Source organism: Saccoglossus kowalevskii, chromosome 1 (assembly GCF_978046115.1).
Source record: "Saccoglossus kowalevskii chromosome 1, keSacKowa6.1, whole genome shotgun sequence".
NCBI lineage: Eukaryota > Metazoa > Hemichordata > Enteropneusta > Harrimaniidae > Saccoglossus > Saccoglossus kowalevskii.
In genome coordinates this window covers 34245949-34266302 of record NC_140641.1, presented here as the reverse complement: position 1 = coordinate 34266302, position 20354 = coordinate 34245949, and the positions used below count along the sequence as shown (strand labels likewise).

General features: G+C 38.4%; 1 protein-coding gene across 1 annotated transcript in view; it reads right to left on the bottom strand.

The window, feature by feature from the left end:
* pax6 (paired box 6) overlaps positions 1-19762 on the bottom strand; it is a gene marked incomplete at its 5' end in the record, with an annotated part of 42311 nt that extends 22549 nt beyond the window's left edge. The window contains 4 exon segments of the mRNA NM_001164911.1: positions 1148-1385; positions 6028-6374; positions 18436-18513; positions 19544-19762. Coding sequence (NP_001158383.1) covers positions 1148-1385; positions 6028-6374; positions 18436-18466 — 616 coding nt within the window.
* Positions 19763-20354: the final 592 nt, after the last annotated feature.

The following is a 20354-nucleotide window of genomic DNA, read 5'->3' as shown; positions in this document are numbered from 1 at the left end:
TTCTATTTTTGGTGAGGTGTACTCGTTGCTACTGAGAGGGTCATAACAGATCAACGGGATAAAAAATTACTATCTCATTGGAAGCAGTGAAATTCCGTGTACTTGAAATTCCATGCGCTTGAAATCATACCCAAGTACACATCATTTGGCAGGGTTGTTCTGGAGCAAGTCTGTTTTTGAATTTCGCGCAAAAATTACCCAGAAAAAAGTATATCCCAGCTAATGTCGCAAACAACGAGGAGCAAAGTAAATACACCTAGGCGAGATTGGAAATAGATGAATGTAGAAAGACACGCTCATTCATACTCCATAACCACATGGGAATAATACATACTACAAATCAGTTCCAATATTGTTATGCCGCAGTACATTGGTTAATTAATATTGCCATCGTTTCATGGGCTGATTAAGTGAACGATTAAATAGCCCGAAGACCGATTCGTATATCTCGTGTTCAGCTACCCCGCAGTTATGGCAGAAAGAGTAATCGGGAGTCAGAAATATTGAAGCCGTATGTAGAGATGGCTTTAAATTGACATATGTGTTGAAACTATGATGAATGGCTTATATTTATGGGATTCACGGTTCAGATTTACTTATATATATTGAAATGTGGCCGACCTAATCATGATATCTTAGTAGAATTCAATGTAACCCATAATGCAAGTTTACACAATTTCGCAATGATCACAACAATTATGGTTCCCAGCGCATTTGCCGTGTAATTCCATTTTTTAGATTTGCAATTTTATGTTTACATATGTTCCGATGAGTAGGTCATACAGTAGCCAATGACGAACAATATGGCGAAGACAAACGATACAAAAGACGTGTACACCACAAAATAAACCAGCTCGAAAAAATGTAGCGCAAGTTACGAGGTCCACATTGGGACTGTTTTATCTGGCCTTCACTGGGGAGCTTTAACCACGATGACAAACACTGTTTTTGAGACGGTAATCATGCCAAAATGGGGGAATGACTGTTAAGGAAGCTAGCGCATCTCCTGGAAATCTCCGACAATATATATCCAGAGCTACTCTTCTAAATAATTGACAGTTCTGGTAGGGTCGGAATAATTTATGCTTATTATAGACGCCAATGCGCATGTCCACTAAATACTAACAACAGGTCATATTATCCTTACCTATATCTTTTTTGCTACAAACAAGACCTTCTGTAGAACTTGTATTGGTGGGGGTGGTACCATTTGTACTAATAGGAACATTGTGTGGAATAGGAGGGGGACCGGTGCTGTACCAGGGTCCGGTGCGCGGCCACGTCTGCCCATTGAGAAGTCGCAATTTGTCAAAAACTGGTTCTCCTCCCATTGGTCCATTCTTTTCCGCAGCAAGTGTTCGTAACACCCGATTGATTGATGAAACCTGCAGAAAAAGACAAAGAATATTAATAACCATAGCTCGCATTCAAGAATAATTTTCTGTTTGCAAGATTGTTTGTTTGCAGGATATATTAGTCTTTCCCGAAAATAATTTAAAATGTACTAAACTACATTTTAATTACATAAATTGAGAGACTTTTTTTTATTTTCGTTTTCATTTTAATATTGTTACTGACACTTAGTTCACTCCTCTAACGAACAAAAGTCAAGTAGGGACAATGATGATAACAAATGTGAAACACATGAAGCATCGCAATGCGATTGTTATACTAGTAGTTTTATTTTTTTATTTCAGTAATTTATTATTGATGGATTATAAGCATCATGGCGACCGTAAATAAAATACCTGCTGGGGGCTGTCAATAAATGCGACCTGTGATCGCATTCTGCTGTCGCTGTCACACTCCTGCTACGTAAAAATATGATAATTACGCCGATAAGTAGTCGTAACATGGCGTGTTGCAAGAATAGCCACAATTATAGAGATAGTCTTGACAAAAGTGAGATTCTGTCGCATCTCTCATCATCTCTGTGCATACACTCTATAAATACCTATCTACCAGTGATCGACAAAGGGGCAGATTTTTTTATGATTCATTCTGATACGACGAACGTACTGAGCTTTTTGGCCGCTTGCAAACTAAGCTGGTCCAAATCTTAGCTGCTGGGCATACGTCATGTTTGAAGACACCGACACAACGGAAAGGCTTTGCAATAATTCGTCCTGATGAAAATGTCAAAATGAGCGCTACTTATTAACGAAACCTGGAGACTATTTCTCTTATAATTGCACCCCTCCCCACAAACATACTCTTTCCATGTGTGAGACAAGCTACGTGGCAGACGCAGTTTTGTCCAATGTAGTAGATATAAAAAGTTTTTGTTTCAAGCAACATTGTAATATAAATTTCACTTATTACGATTTTAAGAATTAAGAGGAACTCTTTCAAACCGATGGACGCGATGAATACACTATACAGATACGTGTTATGGGTGATATTTGAGTTATTATATTTGTATTCCCTAAACTTGGCCCCAGTGGCAAGGTATATGAACTGTACTAGCCGACGGGTAAATCAGTCTTCGTGCACATAACTATTTGTATATAAACAAAAGAAAAAAACGAAAATAATGAACTTCATCGCATATGATTCGTTCAGCAGAGAGGTCTTTAACAAAAAGTTAAATTTTTCATCATACGTTATTCTAGCATCGATGCAAATGCGGACGCTGCAATATTCTCCTTTATATTGTTAGACGCAGGTTTTTTTTTCATATTTACAGTTCACATTATTCTATATACTCGACTTTCTTTGTGACCGCGTCAATTTTTCACAGTTGGTAATGGTGTTTGTTTGCCTCTATTTCATTTTTTTTACTTTTTACAAACTTCCTCATATAGTCGTTTACACAATAGAAACGATTAACGATCCAACAAAATAAAAGGATACGGGCAAAATATTCTTTTTTGAAATTAAAAGCAGTTCAATGTGATGGATTCAATGCCACTGCTGTGTCTTTTGTTGTGCAAATCTTAGCAACTCATTTTCATTTGGGCGCGTGTTATGTTCGATCCAAGTAATCAAGATCACTCGAACACAACATGAAAGATCGAGTCCACCAACTGTGCCAGTAATGCGCACAATACCCAAATAAAACAATTTAAGCATCAACACCACTTTAGTCAGTAAAGATGTAATTGTGCGTTTTCCAAGGAAATAAATAATATGACTTTATGAAAGTAATCGAAATTCAGTAATGTTTGACACCAAATAAAAGAAATGACCGCGGAGGAGGGGGGAAACTGACATGTTTTTGTGACCAGGAAATAATTGGGCATTAGAAGAGAGCTGATAACGACAATAGAATGCATGAATTGAGGCAATAGCTGGACAAATTGCATGTTCTAGTAGAGTCAGACATAGAGAGAAACAACATAACAAATAAACAGCTGGCAGAGTCCAGAAAATAATCGTCATCATCGCCACTTAATCCCCCAATATTGAGGATTCTGGTGTGGCAGTCCCGAATATAACTGTTCCACCATGGCACACCTCTTCGCTCTCGCGCGTTTCAGATTATATATACAACCGGGTGAATTTTTTGAGCAACATCAAAACTAGATGCAAAATTGTTCTTGTATTTTGAAACGATGTTCAGTATACAACATTCCAATAATTATGCGCATGTCAAGTCTTCATTGATTAGAGCAAGTCAGACCATATTTTTCACTTATATCTGATTTTGAACTCAACATTTGACACTCACCAAATGCATTGTATTATTATATCATGGCGTTCGACGTTTTTTTTCCCATGACACCAATCGAGGGAATCGCGCATAGCTAAAAGGGCAGAGATTTTATAGTTGGAGACAGGGAGAAACGGCAATTTGTTTGACATCCTGATTAAATTTGGCGGGAGAAACACGTCTTCACCCAGGAGGACTGAGAAATTGGCGCCAAAAGCTGAACCATAATAAAAGCTCAACCTGGACATTCACAACTACTTTTCAGACGGGTTGCATAAGCAGTATAAAATATAAAACTGAGGGTACTTATATGGTCAGTAAAGAGACGTCCACCCCACCCCCCTCGAAGGAGATTATTGAATCTCGAATGTGATGACATTATAAGACGTGATAATTTTACACTTATAACTTTGATGTTCACCGATATGCTGCTATTGAAGAGACAGGGTTGTCACACGATTGAGTATTACAGGTAATTTGGAAGATAATACATGAATGAAAAATAACGTTAATTAATAGGAATTAGGCGATTGCCCGGGAGTGTACTTGTAGAGATGTGTTGTAAATGGGGATTATATTGGTACTAAAAGTGAAAGCCGGCGTGGTTTGTCGCCATTTTATATATATTTTTGAGCGCTGAGACACTTGGGAACGCAGATGGACGATAGATGAAGTGGCGAATTGACATGGGAATTGATAAACAACAATCAAATATATGGACCGCCAAATGAGTAGTTGGTTCGTGGATGCCGAAAAGGAATCGCGCCGAGCACCGTCAAAGGGTCTGCCGTAATTGCTTGATTAATTCGGGACCTCGTGTTTGGGAGTTCACTCCCAATACACCCTGTCATTTCCCCCAACGGCAAACCAACAAATATATTACCCTTAAAGCATTGGATTTGAAGGGCCCTTGTTTTGCCTATTACATCCCAATATGCTCGCATTTGAGCCAAATCCGTAACTGGGACAACGCGTTTGGCCAATTGTTCCCTGGTTGTGATGGAAACGGTTTATTCTGCTTTATTGGGTGCATCTGGGTGACTTTTCATGCCGTTGCCGCCCCGGAGAGGAGCGATAAAAGTACCAGATCACTTTGCGCAATTTCGTACGCTTTGTTAGCTTTTACTCAGCAGACACTTGGACTGATCAAACGTTGCTACATGACATGTAAACTGTCAAATTTAGCCTTCAGCCACGGAATCTTTATTCTCACAACATATACTTCACCATTTACTCAAAACCAACAACTGCATGTAAAATCTCTGAATAATATATATATGATTGGAATTTTGATGAAGACAATTTTGACGCCACGAAGATGCATTGCACTAACTATACTAGTTTGTTTTCATGCGATACAAAAACATATTCTGATCCCAAACTAAAATGTGCATTGCAATAATACATAACAAACCGATGTGTAAATAAATAATTGTCCTTCCCGGCATTCCCTATGGCTAAAGTTGACTTGCTCTCTAAACCCCCCTAACGTCCCTACCACAAATGGAATGATCCCTCTGTTAGTTTTCCCGGTATTTTGTTCAAAAGGTGCATCCATATGCTATAATAATACGATATCAAATTGATAAAAACAAGTTAAATACGACGATATTGGACAAGCAGTTTTGATATACATGTGCTATGAAATCTAGAATGGATATAGGCGTATATATCTGACGGACGCTACACGTGGTAACCAGAAGCGTGCCTGTTTCGTGTAGTCACTTTCCTTGGTATAGTGTTTAACCAGATTTCAACATAATAACTTTGCTGTGGTTAGATATGCGAAATCAAAATATTCATACAATATGGAATACTCTCAATTATAAGTGCAACCACGGCAAAGTGGCCTCCGCAGCCACAAAAAAATAGAAAACAAAAAGAATAATGTCGGTACATGGATCAAAGTCACATACGACATTGACTTGCGAAGCAGAAAATCGCATTCAGAAAATCTAGCTTATATATATGGCCAAAATAGTGCCAAAGCCTGTGGTTAATTAACAAAGTCAGAAAGCTACCTAGGACACGACTGCAGTGACCATCCAAGCAAGTAGTCATAGGGGAATCCATTGCTGATTTCTCTTTATTTGTTGATACGAAATGCAAGAAGGCCGACCATGAGTAGTTCCTTGTTTGTAATAAAACCGTTCTAATATAAGGATATAGGATTATCGTGACTTGGCTCTCAATTGTCTCAACATTTATATTTTCTTTTATTTTTATAAATAGGTTCCTATAGCATTGGATTGTTTAAGGATCATTGGATTATGACGTTTTCGTTGAACTAATCAACTTTTCACATCGCTGATCTCAGAAAACAAATGTATAATTAGAAAATAAATCAAATTCATGAAAAAGAATATTGAACTTACACTTGGAATGTTGTCTTGTGTGCATACTTGTTCCTGTAATAACCGGTCTCTGATCTCCCAGGCGAAGATCGACGGACATTCTCTCTTAAATTGAGCAATCTTTCCGACGACTGGTGGGGTGGCAACACGGGGTTTGCTTCCTCCAATTGCCCGAGGGCGTATGGACCCCGTTTCGTAATAACGGCCGAGAATCTTGCTAACACATCCGTTACTAACTTGGAGAATTCGGGAGATGTCGCAAGGTCTGGCACCACTATGAGCAAGTTCCACAATCTTCTGTCGTGTGCTATCTGGTAGAGGTCTGCCGTTTACAAACACACCACCAAGTTGATTTACTCCGCTGTGTCCTAAAATAAAAAAAAAATAAAAATGGGTAAATATACAAAATTTATATTATCATCCCTAATTTAAAATCAGTGCCCGCATTTTTCAAATTTAAGATACAAATATTAATCGCCCAAAATTAAATATCAGACTCCACTACATCGTATGTCCATTCGTTCAAATATGCATTTAATTATTTATATCATTACAAATGTACTCATTTTGTGAACCTAAACTGGTATAAAATGTAGTAATGTTAAGAAAAAATACAGTATATTGTCGGCGTTGTTTAGCATCAATGTATTATGATGATATTATTATAACTAAATTCCAAATAATGGTAATTATATCAGGTCTGTGTGAGTTTAAATACATTTTGAATTCAGTTGAATTATATATTTGAAAACATCATGCTAATACATGGTTAATTGGTCACTGGTCATAACTAGGGCAAATGACTGGCTGACTAACTGGCTGGTTGGCACAAATGACTGACTTTCTAACTGGCTGTGGAAAGCTATATCGCGCTATAATTCACCCGAGGAGGTGAAAATTAATATTGAAAATTAATTAGATAAGCTTTGTTAATATGGCAAGACAGGCGGTGACCGGAGTAACGCAGAGTGTGAGATGAGAGCTTCAATATAGACTCACTAAGTGTTGGGTTGGAAGCTTTAGAAAGAAGAACTACTTGTAAACTATACTTCTTGGTATTGAAATCCAGCAGCGAGGGTACTTGAGTATGTCAATTTAAAGCATACAACTACAAGTTGCGCAAATAAACCAGTGTTTTATTGTGAAAGGAATTGAGCATGTATAGTAGATACGATAAGGCTCCCCTATGAGATTTTAAACAACATGGAGTGATGTTGTGTTTGTTTCATTGACTTTGACAAATCGACGTTTCACTTCGTATTACCCGGACCCTAGGGCAACTCTTAACTTAACGGTAGTCTAGCTGGTAGTGTGAATGGGACTAAATCTGAAATATGCAGTGCCTATGTTTGAAAGTGCTCGGAGCTATCCGTACGCGACCAACACAGGTTGTGTTCAATGCTATTGAATGGGAGAACATCACCACGCAAACCATAGTACCCGGGACGACAACCAAACGTAATACATCAAACAAGCGGAATCCGCTGACGAGCGGTGCTTTGATGTTAGCGGGTATCCCCTGGAAGTAGATTTGGCCTCCCGCGCTTCCAACTCAAAGCGACGTTCGTGGCTGGTAGCTGAGCGGGGTAGCTGCATAGCTAGGTAACTGTTTCGAGCTCTGTGACTTGTGAAACCAGTTTCACGCCAATGACAGTAGCTCGAAAAGCCTTAAGTAAAATTGGCTTACAAAACCTCTCTATATAACATTTATGAAATAAAACTTAAATTGCCATCGGGAGTTTCTCGTTTTCGAATCACAGATGAGTCGGCGCAGGTTGGGTAACTTATGTTCCCTTTACTCAATACTAACACGTGTTCCGTGACTTTTTAATAAAACACTGCAATAACAACACGGTTTGGAAGCGACGTTTTCCCACACCTTTACAGTGACTGTCAATTTTTTCCAATTAATCTTCTGAATGACAATACGGTTGACTTTGGAATATAAAGAATAAACGTGGATATCCCATAATTGTACCCTTCGTGTTTTCAATATAACCCCGGCCTCTACAGAATACAATATGCATTTCCTTTTTGTGTCCATTCAAAACAGACTCTGCAAACAATGATCTCAATAAACGGCATCAGATTACGGAATATTAGCTTGCTTTTGTTGAAATATCCAAATATTTTTCAAAAGAAATAGGTTTCGTTTTACCGAGTTTTGTCTACGATACAAGGGTGCTGGATTAGAGGTCTCTCGGTGGATATCTCTTTGTCCGCTATGTATTTCCACCAGTGCACCAACAAGGCGGGAAACACTAGTCAACTTCTAGTATATCTCACCATATTCCTTGTTAGCGTTTTAAATTCTTTCAAATTGTAAAAACGAGTTACAGTTTAGCTGGGGCTATGAGATTTACAATACGTCTTTACTGTACAATTAAATACTAATTTCTAAGTAAAACTAAAATAACGCCATGCAATTCGTGGCTATTGTGTACGCAAAAAGAATCCCTTTTGTAGTATTAGTTTTATGTTAACGAATAAGATCGTTTTAATTACGACGTATTAGGTGTCAATGCCATTGGCATTGCTTTATCAACTTGTATTGGAACCAACTGTACAGCGCAATTGAATTATAAAATCAAACAAATGACGTCACGGAGAGCAATTGTCAATTATAAATAGACAGTAAACAGACAATTATTTTCTAATTAAAAAAATGTGGTTAATTTGGAACAATTATCTAATTAACAGGTCATTGTGAGTGTGTGACTTTTCGCAAATCACGAAGATGTTGGTTTTCGCTAAAAATGCGTTTCGTTGCAAAGATAGATGATAATTTGAATAATTATAACATTCATTTAAACCGAAATTTGATTATTTACGAGATTATGAGTTAGAAATATCAAAGGTCTGGCTATGGTTGAATCATTGTATTAAATGTTCTTGTCTGTAGACAGCTTTTTTATTTGATTTTATATTTCGTGATAAAGTCATATTGTTTAATAAATCGTCCATTTATTCATGTTTTATATGTGGAATACATGTTATTATTAGTGAGTACATACTATGAAATTGTTCCGTTTCACAACTACTTGTTAATTTCAGTGACGGTAAGTTGTACATGCTTGAGTCTCTGTTTGAAACATTTATAAACTCATCTACGATCTCAAAACTCAATAACTTTACTTTCGGTTTAATAAACTGCAATTATCGTGTCCAAATAACACGTAGCTGCTTGTCGGTTTTGTTGCCCCGTTAGAGGCGCTTGTGTGTGTATATATGTACATTCATATATACAGTACGTGTTGCCGAGAAGTTATGTATACTATCGGCAAGCTCAAGTCACCCCTGCTGTGAAACTAACAGTACAAAACACTGAGGTAATATAAAAAACTACAGGACTTAGTGTGATCGTACGAAAAGCACATTGTAGTGCAGGTATTGCAATCATAAATTCCTAGTTGGTGAATAGGTATACGACGTCCCGTAGAGATATCGTGAATCATGTCAGAACTATTAAACACCCATCACATGTTCTCAGTCCAATCCTCAAAAAAACTAATATTCCGCCAATCAAGTGGACTGATCACCCTTTGATTACGCTTCATAATTCCTGAAAATTGACTACTACGAAAAATAGTTTTTTTTATTAAGCGTGTTCTCTGGTTCTTTGCAGTGTGGATAAGTCAATAGCTTGTGAGATGTTGGGTGCCGTTTTAAATAGCTTAGTATTACGGTGGTTTGCTTAAATCAAATGACACCCCGCGAAGCGATTTGGTGAACGGTAGTCTGCCATTATCCACCGATCGCTTCAAAAGAAATCGGGAAATTTATTTGATATAAAAACCGCGAGGAAATATTAGAAAGTAATATAGGTAATTTTGAATTTATAAAATTGCGTGTGGTTTTCAGTATGTGGTATACTGATCGATCCATCTGGCCACTGCGTCCCGGTTCACCGTACAAGCGGTCATGCTGCTGCCGATTAAATGATAAAAACATTTACTAGATCTTGTTTGTCGATACACTATGGTCTAAAAACATGTTTGTCAACATTTCCATTAAAAGGGCTCTGGCGGGCAATCGAAATTTGGTATAATGTACTAGCGTCTATGACATGTTCGTGTGACTCTGTGTCGTTTTAAATAGGTAACATGTAAAGCGCGTCGTTTTAAAAGACGATATTTTAATAACACAGAAATGTTGAAATGTCTAAATATGTTACCTACATTTCAAACGAGCCGACAGTTTCGTGACAAACACGAAAGAAAATATAGAATCAGTAGCAATCATCCACGACAAAAATTATAACAACAACGAAACGTAGTGCTGTGTTTGTTTAAACCCGTCCCCAAATAAAAGAAAGACAGCTTGAATTTACACAGTTGTCACATGCTTGCTTCAAATATCACCTGAGACGAAAGTAAAAAAAAATAATGTCGGAGAATAAATAAATATATATAATAAAACATAGTCAAATAATTGTTCCGATTTTTCTCCACCGTTCATCGCAGTGCTATGACTCGTTCACTTTGTATTGAACCTGCAAACAGTTTCATTCACTTTCTTGAGTATAGCGATTTACGTATGCCGATTACCTGAAAAATACTACTATTTACGATGACATTCCTTGTATATCGAGTTACAAAACCCTTGCAATGAATCCCCTATTGGGCTGAACAGCTAAGTACAAATTAAACAAATAAAGATGGAGAAAAGTATCAATGCTTTTAGAGCGCTGAAAAGTCAACTAAGTGGAGCAATAGCGCCATGTAAACATCGTCTTATGGCGACAAACAAGATGGAAACTCAAATCAAAATTAATCTGTACTTTAGTTTTTCAAAAAACAAAACGATCTCAAAGTGGTATAGCATGGCGAGCGTCACGGTATTGTAGGTGGTATAGGTGGTGCCATCGCTATAAATATACCAGACAGAAATGTGTCAACTATCGAATGAAATCGAACATGACAATGGAATATGCGGAATATCGCTAATTTCCACTGGCAATAGATGACACGCATTCATAAGTTGTCGGTTACGGTATCTACAGGAATATCCATATGGTATTTCCCATCCTCCAGGCTTCATTTTTATGGAAATTGTAAACAGATTTGCTTCTATTCTAAATGGCCATTTTGGTATTACGATTACGAAAACGTGGAACTTATTTTTACATTTCCATATAATAAAAAATAGGCATCGCAGGTGACATTTAATGGAAATGGTCGATTTCGATTAACAGTTTAACTGCCACAAACCTGTCCTGACAAGTGGCGATGTTATGATTAAAAAAATTGACTGAGTCACTAACACGTTAATTATCCTGTATAATATGTTTGTTTCACTCACGTAAACTTTGGACATGACAAAACAACATTGACAGTTATGCGGAAATTGTTATCGACAGAGCTGTTTTTGTAGTCACTGTTTTTCAATAGGGGAATCTCTTGGACACGGGGATGTTACCTTATACGACAGTGATAATGTAACGGCTGACTCATCAAAACTTAACACAAAATGTCAAATATATGAAAATAATTTTGTCAGGCTCGAGTCGTTGTAACAGTAGCTACATATCAATAGAATCGTGTGGTTAAATATTATGTACTTTAGGGTACTCGTTAACAAGTGAAATTTGTAAATACAAGTCTCATAGTATGACTAGATTTGGTTTTATTTGTGGGATGTTTTATTCCCACAAGGAGACAAAATGAACCCTGTGTTACGAATAATCAAATGTCATCACTTCAATCACTAATGTGTTGTTTTTATTTATATACAAGTGGAGTCGGAAACAAAGATGGCCACCACGTGTCACTATACACACAAAGAAAGTAAATAAATAAATAAATAAATAAATACAAACACGATTCAAACGAAATTTTAAAATTGGAACCAACAAGCACGAAATAGTTGGGTTTCCTGAAACGAACAAGCAATGAACCACAACGAACAAGAAATTGACAATAAATGGGCAACTCCGAGTGAACCCATTCATTGGAGTTAACACTTGTTTAGAGGCACCCCTTCTCGATAATCCCCTTTCCTCTATTCAGTCCCCTCATTAACAGTGTACCGACCAATCAGCTAGTTGAACATATTCTATATCGCAAAGCGTTATTAGAAACCTATAGGCAACACCTAAACTCCGTCGTTCTCTCGCGATGTAAACAAATTACAATTAAATTGAACGATCATAAGATCATCGTGGTAACCTTCCGCGGGTAAGAATATCTTACCAACGCACTCACCGCGCCCGCTTTTCTTCCCAGATTCTTCCGTGGACTCGAGTTGATTACCGTGTGCAGAAATCATTGTTTCTGCAAGGCACATGGAGACCTTCTCTGGCTATGCAGTATAGCGGTGTGCGATGATGACATCGGGAGTTTGAGGCTACAGACGAGAGAGAGAGAGAGAGAGAGCCCTCGGCTGACTGGGACCGCCCTGATCATGCATACACATGAGTCCTCTTGTTATCGTAGTTTATACATATCGGCGTATTATCATTCACATAAGGTTATTATGCGACAGTGCAAGTTTTACCAATTCACTAGTTGTAATCTAACGGCTTTGCATCTTATAAAACCATATGTATAATGCAAGCTTGTTAACAGCATACATAGAAATATAAGTCGCTTTCAACCGCTAGACCTGTCCACGTAATTTGTATAGGTACACCTGTAATGGTAGCGGCCTGTGTCTATACGAAATGCCCGGACCGATGCAGAGTTGAAAATAGAAAAAAATCAAATTTCCACTCGTTTTGCGCACTTGAAAAGCTGGCATTGTGAAGCACACTAAGGCTGGATTGACGGCAGCAAAATGACACGAACTTATTATCTCTGTCCAGTGAGCATTGTCGTAAGATCACAACATATTATCTGACATTATAAAACAAAAAACCTAACAGATAATACAAATAAATACTTTAGTGGTGGAAACACAATTATAGACATCGACGTCATCTCAAACTATCCTTCTCTACTTATTGATAGATTCGAGTAATGAAATAAATTCGCTAATTAAATCCCTATACACAACAATAAAACTGTCAAATATTAGAGTCATACATCGCTTTGAGTGTTGCATGGGCTTGGGACTAGGAGCATCACTGATTGTATGTATATGTGGGGAGGGTCTGAGGGCGAAACATTCAAATAATTTGGAAATTATACATGTGAAACAGAGATATGAATAAAACAAAACTAATTTGATTAATTTTAAATTACTTGAACAAAGATAATGTTGTACAGAAAAGTCCCGATGTGTATTTTCACTTAAGAATTGTTTTATACCCCCCCCCCCGGAACAACAACAGGTGCATACTGTCGCTACATCAAATTAAACTGAAAAACTGATAAACCATGAATATACAAATTACTATTAGTGCACATAAAAGCGCTAAATACTAGTACATCAAGTTGGTGTCGTTACCTGCGAGGATGATTTTACTGCCGAAAAATGGAAACATTCTTGGCTGGCCGGCAAACAGACTTCCAGCAGAGAAGAAATCCAACATCGCGGCATGAGAAGATATGAGTCTGACAATTTTTATAACGTACTTACATACTGCGCACACTTTAAACGAACAAAAGGGAAAGACTTCTTGCTAATAGTGGCTCTGAAGCAACATTATACTATTGTCATCGGCGTAGTAAATTTCCGTGTACAAATGATGTGTCTCTGTTCCTGTCTAACGCAATATGAAGGGGGCCTGTGGTTACGAACAAAAAGGGGAAAACTCCGACAAAAGCGATTTTTATAATGAGGCACGGTCGTACTACTCGTAGTGGATACTGTGAAAAGCCCGGCTTCGTCTTTCACGATCTTCGTTTTCATCGACCAGTAATCGGTGCACACTAGTGGGCTTCATAACCAATCCTAACACTTTTATACCAGATATTTTTTCCAAGTTGTTTTTCCTTCGGGGTAGATTCTTAAACCGACCGGATTGCGAAAGATTAGGGTCATGATTATTTGCTTATTATACACTGATTGCACGGCTCAAAACTGCTGCCCAGTTTCATTAGGGGAGGCTATGTGATTAGGTAGAGAAGACCCGTGCACTAACTTCCCGTAGAAAATCCCCTTGTAGAAAGGAAAAGTTTTAAGGCTACAAATTAATGTGGGGGAAATCCAAACTAACAGCGATACGCGCAAAGGATATCCCAAAGCCAGGAAAAGGGGAACAGAGAAATTCGAAATCCGCACTGAGCCTGGGGAGAGTGGTATTTGGAAAGAAGTTTTGAATTAGTTTATGGATGACACTTACTCGAAGGATTTTAAGTATTATACGAGGCGGCGGGAATATAAAAGACAAGGATTGGTATTTCTGTTATGAGCCTTTATGCGCTAAATAGACATATTCGCAATAACTGCCTTGCGGCTATGATGCACCCCTCCTAGAAAATCTTGTTTGCGTCAGATGAGGTGGCTCTGAATACCTCATTATCCAGAGTTGAAAACATTTCGACAGGCCTCTCCCTCGGAAGTTATTATACGCCAATTCATTGGGGGCTGAACGTGTCAGCGAGTGACATGCAAATAGACGACTAACTATAATTTTGTTGCTCGGCAAAGGAAATGAAAAAGTGGACACAGATATGAGCATGTCAGACTCGTGTCAAGATGAGACTAATTTTCACGTCTCAACAAAGGGTTGGCATATTCTACTTCAATGTCAATATCTATCGTAATTTGAGTAAAAAATACTCTGAACTCACTTATTTTGTTTGTTGTTTAAATGGTATTTCTATCATTTTAAGGCGACTTCTAAATTGTATATTATAATTGATTAATACCATTATTCGCGGAATACTTCCATGTATTTCCAATTCATTTTTATCGCAACGTTTTCTTCAATATTTTCTTTTAATAAGGTGACTCAGTTACAATGAGATGGTACTTATTACCAAATGGTAGATAGTACATCGAAAACTGACCCCGTACAGCGCAACTGGATAGCTTTTCGGAAGCTTGCAAAAGGTGTCGAGTTTCTGTACCGGATTCCAGAGTCTGTGCTCCATAATTAAAGCTATCCAACTCCCAGTGTTGTATGTATTCCATCGTCAGCGCAATTGACAATGAAAAGGCTCCCCTTAATAATTAACTGTGTTGACTGAAACCATCTCTAATTTAAGCTTACCCCTTGTGTCTTCCCATTCAATTTATGTCTATGGTACACATACCTAAAGTATGCCCCAGACTCGTATTTCGAGAATAAAAATCACAGGTTGTACCCGCCTTTCCAAAGTTGTTTGCACCAACCTGCCACCTATTCGTATGCGTGTTTCCTTCCGCCCATCCCAAGTAATATCGTCAACCGATGCCGAAATGCGTGTGTGATTTCAGACAACGTGTTCACTGTGTGTACACATCGATGTGTCACCACGTATGGTAAATTCAGAATTTTGTCAAAAGATAAGGCACATTAGACAATTGTCGCTTCGTCCCGAACAATCAGATAGTACATGGTACGAGTACATATTTACGAAAGGGGAGAATTCTCGGATACAGTGGTATTTATTTGCATTGTGTAACGACTGTGTACTCAAGCATCTTTTGTGAAGAATTATGATAGCCAATGAATTTTGTCACTATACTGAAATGTCCGTTTGCAATTTAATCGACTAAAAGAGACCAAACAGTGGTGAACGCGTCAGGCGATTCATTTCGTAGAATATAATTTTGATCAAATTTTTACATAAATAACAAATTTTACAGCCCGCCAAATTCAATAACTGTATGGACGCACATAACAGAATGGGTATAAAGTAATGGCAATTGACAACCTTCAGTAAAAACATTAATCGCTCTGTCGCCCCATCCACGACAACCGCGCAGAATTCTCTTGCCCTCTAGCCAGGATTTCCCTATCAATTAATTTTTTAAAATTAACGATCAAATGAAGTAATAAAATAAATAGGAAGTCTTTCGCTTCAGAGCAAAAAACATAGCCTGGAACCGAATCATATGAAATATGAAATAATTATTATAAGATGGTGATATTGTTGAGATAATGACATGTCCTCAATATATTGTCTCATTGTTGTGTATAATATTTCCCTGTGTATTTGTACTGTATATGTCAATCATCGGTTTATTTATAAAGATGTGATATGTATAGCTACAACCCTCAAATGTACGCCGATGGAATTAAAAGGACGTCGAGGGGGGGTGTTTAACTGGTTCATAGCGGTGTTCTTTGGCAGTTAATATAGCGAAGAAAGTCGAAACTAAAAGAAGAACTATTATAAAATATGTTGTTTATTATGATCGCCATTTTCAAGAAAGACAGAAAAATCTGCTTGGGACATTCAAATGACAAAATAAACAGTTTCATTTGTTCGGGATTATATCCGCCATCTGTGTTCAAAATGGCGTTTTTCGGAGGGTATGATTTAGTAAAGAATCGCAGTGTTGGCGGTGGAGATATTTAAAGTTTAAATGACACTTTAGTATCGCCATATTTTGATATCATTATTCACAATACGTTTGGTGACATGCTTATGTCGCTAACACGGGATTGTGTTGAGCCAGCCCGGCGCGACGCGGTTCGCAGTGGCTCCCGTACATCGAAGTGACGATCCGCACATAATAGAGAGGTTTCCCACAACGAAGTCAGTGTGTGATTAGGGACAAATATATCATTTTACAATCTACTTTATGATATATCAATTTCTTTAACTGGTTCATAATTTAAGTATTCGAAAGGCCACAGACGTGAACATACCAGTCCATGTCGGACGCCATTTTCAATTGTCGTCTTATCAAGAGTGAGAGCCACGCAACCTGGTCACAACTGGGTAAAGCATTTTTGGTTGTGCGTGAATCGGCGACCGACTGTAAATTGACGTCCCGCCAAGTGTTAATATACCGCACAAATGGTGGGTTGACTGGCACGCTGGCGATAATAGCCGGATTTTAACGAGACGGTGACGCGGTGGTAATTAGAAATAATACGGAGCACTCCGATAGCGTGTCAGACAAGCACGGTACGTGAAAGAAAATAAGGATTTAAATTAGTTTGGAATAGTGATTTTTTACGATGTTCAGAAAATATAGAAAAACTTGAAGATAAGTAGAGCTGCTTGACAGTGTGTTGAAAGCAAGAACCACGAAACGCTTGTTGAGGTCAGATGCCGCCTGCCGTATGGGCAGTATACGACCATGTTTAATAATACAAAATGGCATTATTATGAGATGTGTATGCAGTGGATTGGATTAATAAACTCTATAGTAAAGCGGTTTAGTATTTATACGAATTTCAATCAACGTTCTTACTGTCTTTGTTAGCGCTAGTTCTCGTTGATCGCACGGTCTGCCGTAAGCAGCTACGGGGTATGCATGTACACTGCGTGAGACGGGCAGCTTTACACCGTCACCGCGCACAGAGTTTACGAACACTGGGGGACATGGTGTTGCCATATAGCTAACGAAAACAAGCTACAATTATTATTGAAGTATTGAACTGCCACTCCACTTCGAATTGTTACAACTATTATATTAGAAATTATTGACATTTTCATCATCGACATTTTAAACAGCAGTCATCACTGTTTGGATCGATAGCAGCGTAGGAAATACGCACACAGACGGTCAGTCAGTCGTGCCAAACAAAGACAATCGTATACTCTCCATGTTGAATTATTTCTTGCATTGACCACGGCAAATACATTAAAATCATATGGTGTGTACATTTAAAATAAATACCGTATCACTGTGGTTCATCAAATAACAGACACTGATTATAAATTACATCGTATAGTAATACATCAAATATACAACCGGTTACGTGTTAGTTCATGTTTTATATCGCCCGGCCTTCTGCATTCACAAAACACAGCAAAGGGACCTAAACGCAAATTGAATCCGCCTGCCACGAAATATCCTCATTTTAATAGAGAAAAAAAGCTTTTAATTTCGTATTAGAAGACATGAGAAAGGCATCACTCTTGGGGGATTAGATTGGCTGAGAAATTCATCTACACTAGACCTGAAGCCTATGATTTGGGAAAGCCCCCGAGTACCAAACGCATTATGTTACTACGAATAGAAACAGAACACAGCGATCCTTGCAATTTAGAAAACCATATTCAAGTTTTAGGGAATGTTTGGAAATACGATTGAAGGAAAAATGTCGAATGATAGCTCTAACTTGAATGACGGATGGTGCAAGCTCGGCAGTACTGTAAGCAACATTAATTCACCAAGACCCCCATCAACAAGGAAGTTACGGTGCTTGTACACATGCATGGCTCTCTCAAAGTCGCTGGCTAAATATTTGCTAGCATTAGAAGCGTTTTCAGAGTCCACAAATTTGATCATTAAATATATGAGTAAAATTGAGACATTGTGCTAATACTCTAGTCCGCCTCGGGGACCTTCGAAACGGTATTAAAACTAGTCGATATAACAGTAAGAGGGGTAAGATTGCACTGGGCAACCGAAAAAAGAAGGTAATGGTGTTTTACTTGCCGTTGGCTGAGTCAGTCGAAAATTCCATCATCTTCTCGTATAATATAAGTGTCCACAACCTTCAAAAGAATCGCGTGTCTGTAAGTCGAGAATACGAAATTCATGTGGACAAACTGGTTGAAAATACGTAGCGGTAATGATCGGGTGATTTTCAACAAAAAACAAAACAAAACAATAAAATTAATCTTAGTTTCTACCAGTTTTAGCGTGAGGCGAACTAAGTAAGCGTCTGCCTGCCTGACTGGTGTGTAGTGTAGGGGAATGAGAGTGATGCGAACAACTTGCAAGATATGGACACACGTGCACTTGCTATATACAAGTAAACAAAAATAACAATCGTGTCCGAAATTATCTATTAATGGCCGTTTTTAAACAAAATGCCCATGACGAGTTTCCATAAAAAATACACGAAAATACATATAAAACAGATTATAAGTAGATTATCAGGCATGTGAACAATATTTCCGTCAATATCGATAGTCAATATATCGATAGTCAAATGTTGACCTATGTATCTCACTACTTAATCACACTGTCTATGGGTTGGAAAGTGTCGATGTAGTTATGTTTAAGCTGATGTAGTCATGGCATTCATGCACTTCAATGCATTCAACGATAGTGTATTTTTGTAAAGGATCAAGCAAATTCTGACCGAAAATTTGAGCTAGTATAGCTGTGGGCAAGAAGCATTAGTTGGTTATATCTTATTGAGAGCGGACCATAACATGACTTCACCTTTCGATTTTCATTTCAAGCAAGTGCATGCATGAGTTTCATTTCTAAAATCTGCCCAAAATATAGATGTGTTTGTAGTCATTCTCGTGTAACAGTCTCCCTATCTCAATGTGTTGAAAAGCGGAATTGCTTTCGGCGAGTACACGAGAGCCCATAACGTGACTACCATGAGAAAACGCACCGTCCCAAACAGTGTACTACGAGCTTCCGGCGTATCTCGACACAGCGTGCGTTCCTGTACTACCAACCACATAACGGAATGAAATACACAGCCGAAGTGTGGTCAAGACAACAGATAAGGAAGCAATTCACGTGATAGTTTACACCAAATAGAAGTGATATCAACAAAATTAAAACAAGAGCGGTAAAATACCTTTATGTGGCATACTATATATATCCACTTTTATAAGTCCGGGGTCTCCTTTTTCGAAAAAAGGTTCAGTCTATCGCAAAACAGTCGTGTTGTTGTTGATGGTTGAATTTGCTCCAAAACTGTATATTATGCCGGTAGGTCTTCTCTTTCGCCTTACGCTAGGAATCCCGACGCCGTTGGCCTGTAAATAATCAGCAAATTTCGGTGGGTTAGAGCCTGCTGGAAGAGACGTGGTTCCACGCTGCTCGGCGTTCTATAGCACCACTGCACTCTGTACACAACTATAGTTCATTGAGCATTCAGGGGACTCCATGATAGTATACCTCTCTTAGCCTGACCTTTGTATTGCTGACATTAGTCCCTCCCTCTTCAAATCAACGCCTCCTCGGGCACCGATCACCTTCAGTGGGGGGAGTGGACGTTTCCGAGTGGTATGTCGTTCAATTATGACGACCAATCACCGACTCCCTAGGGGCCACCGTACCAACATTACGAATAAAATAGACCCCACGAATCACAACACATCGACAAGAGTCAAAATTACAGCAAATCTCGTTGCTGTGTCTGTATATCCCTGGTCACAGCTGATCGATTACCGACCCTCTATGGTAGACCATTCATCGCAGGCACGCCCTTTACGCTACTGATGAATTCAGCCAACATGGAACAACAATTGCTGGCTTTTTCGCCGGGAATACCAGCAAATGCGAAACTTTAAACGTAACCTGGATATTGGGATGTACCCCTTCAAAAAGCAAAGCGTTGGTTTCGGCCTATAGGCGTCGCTCTCTGTCAGAAAAAAAAACTCTCA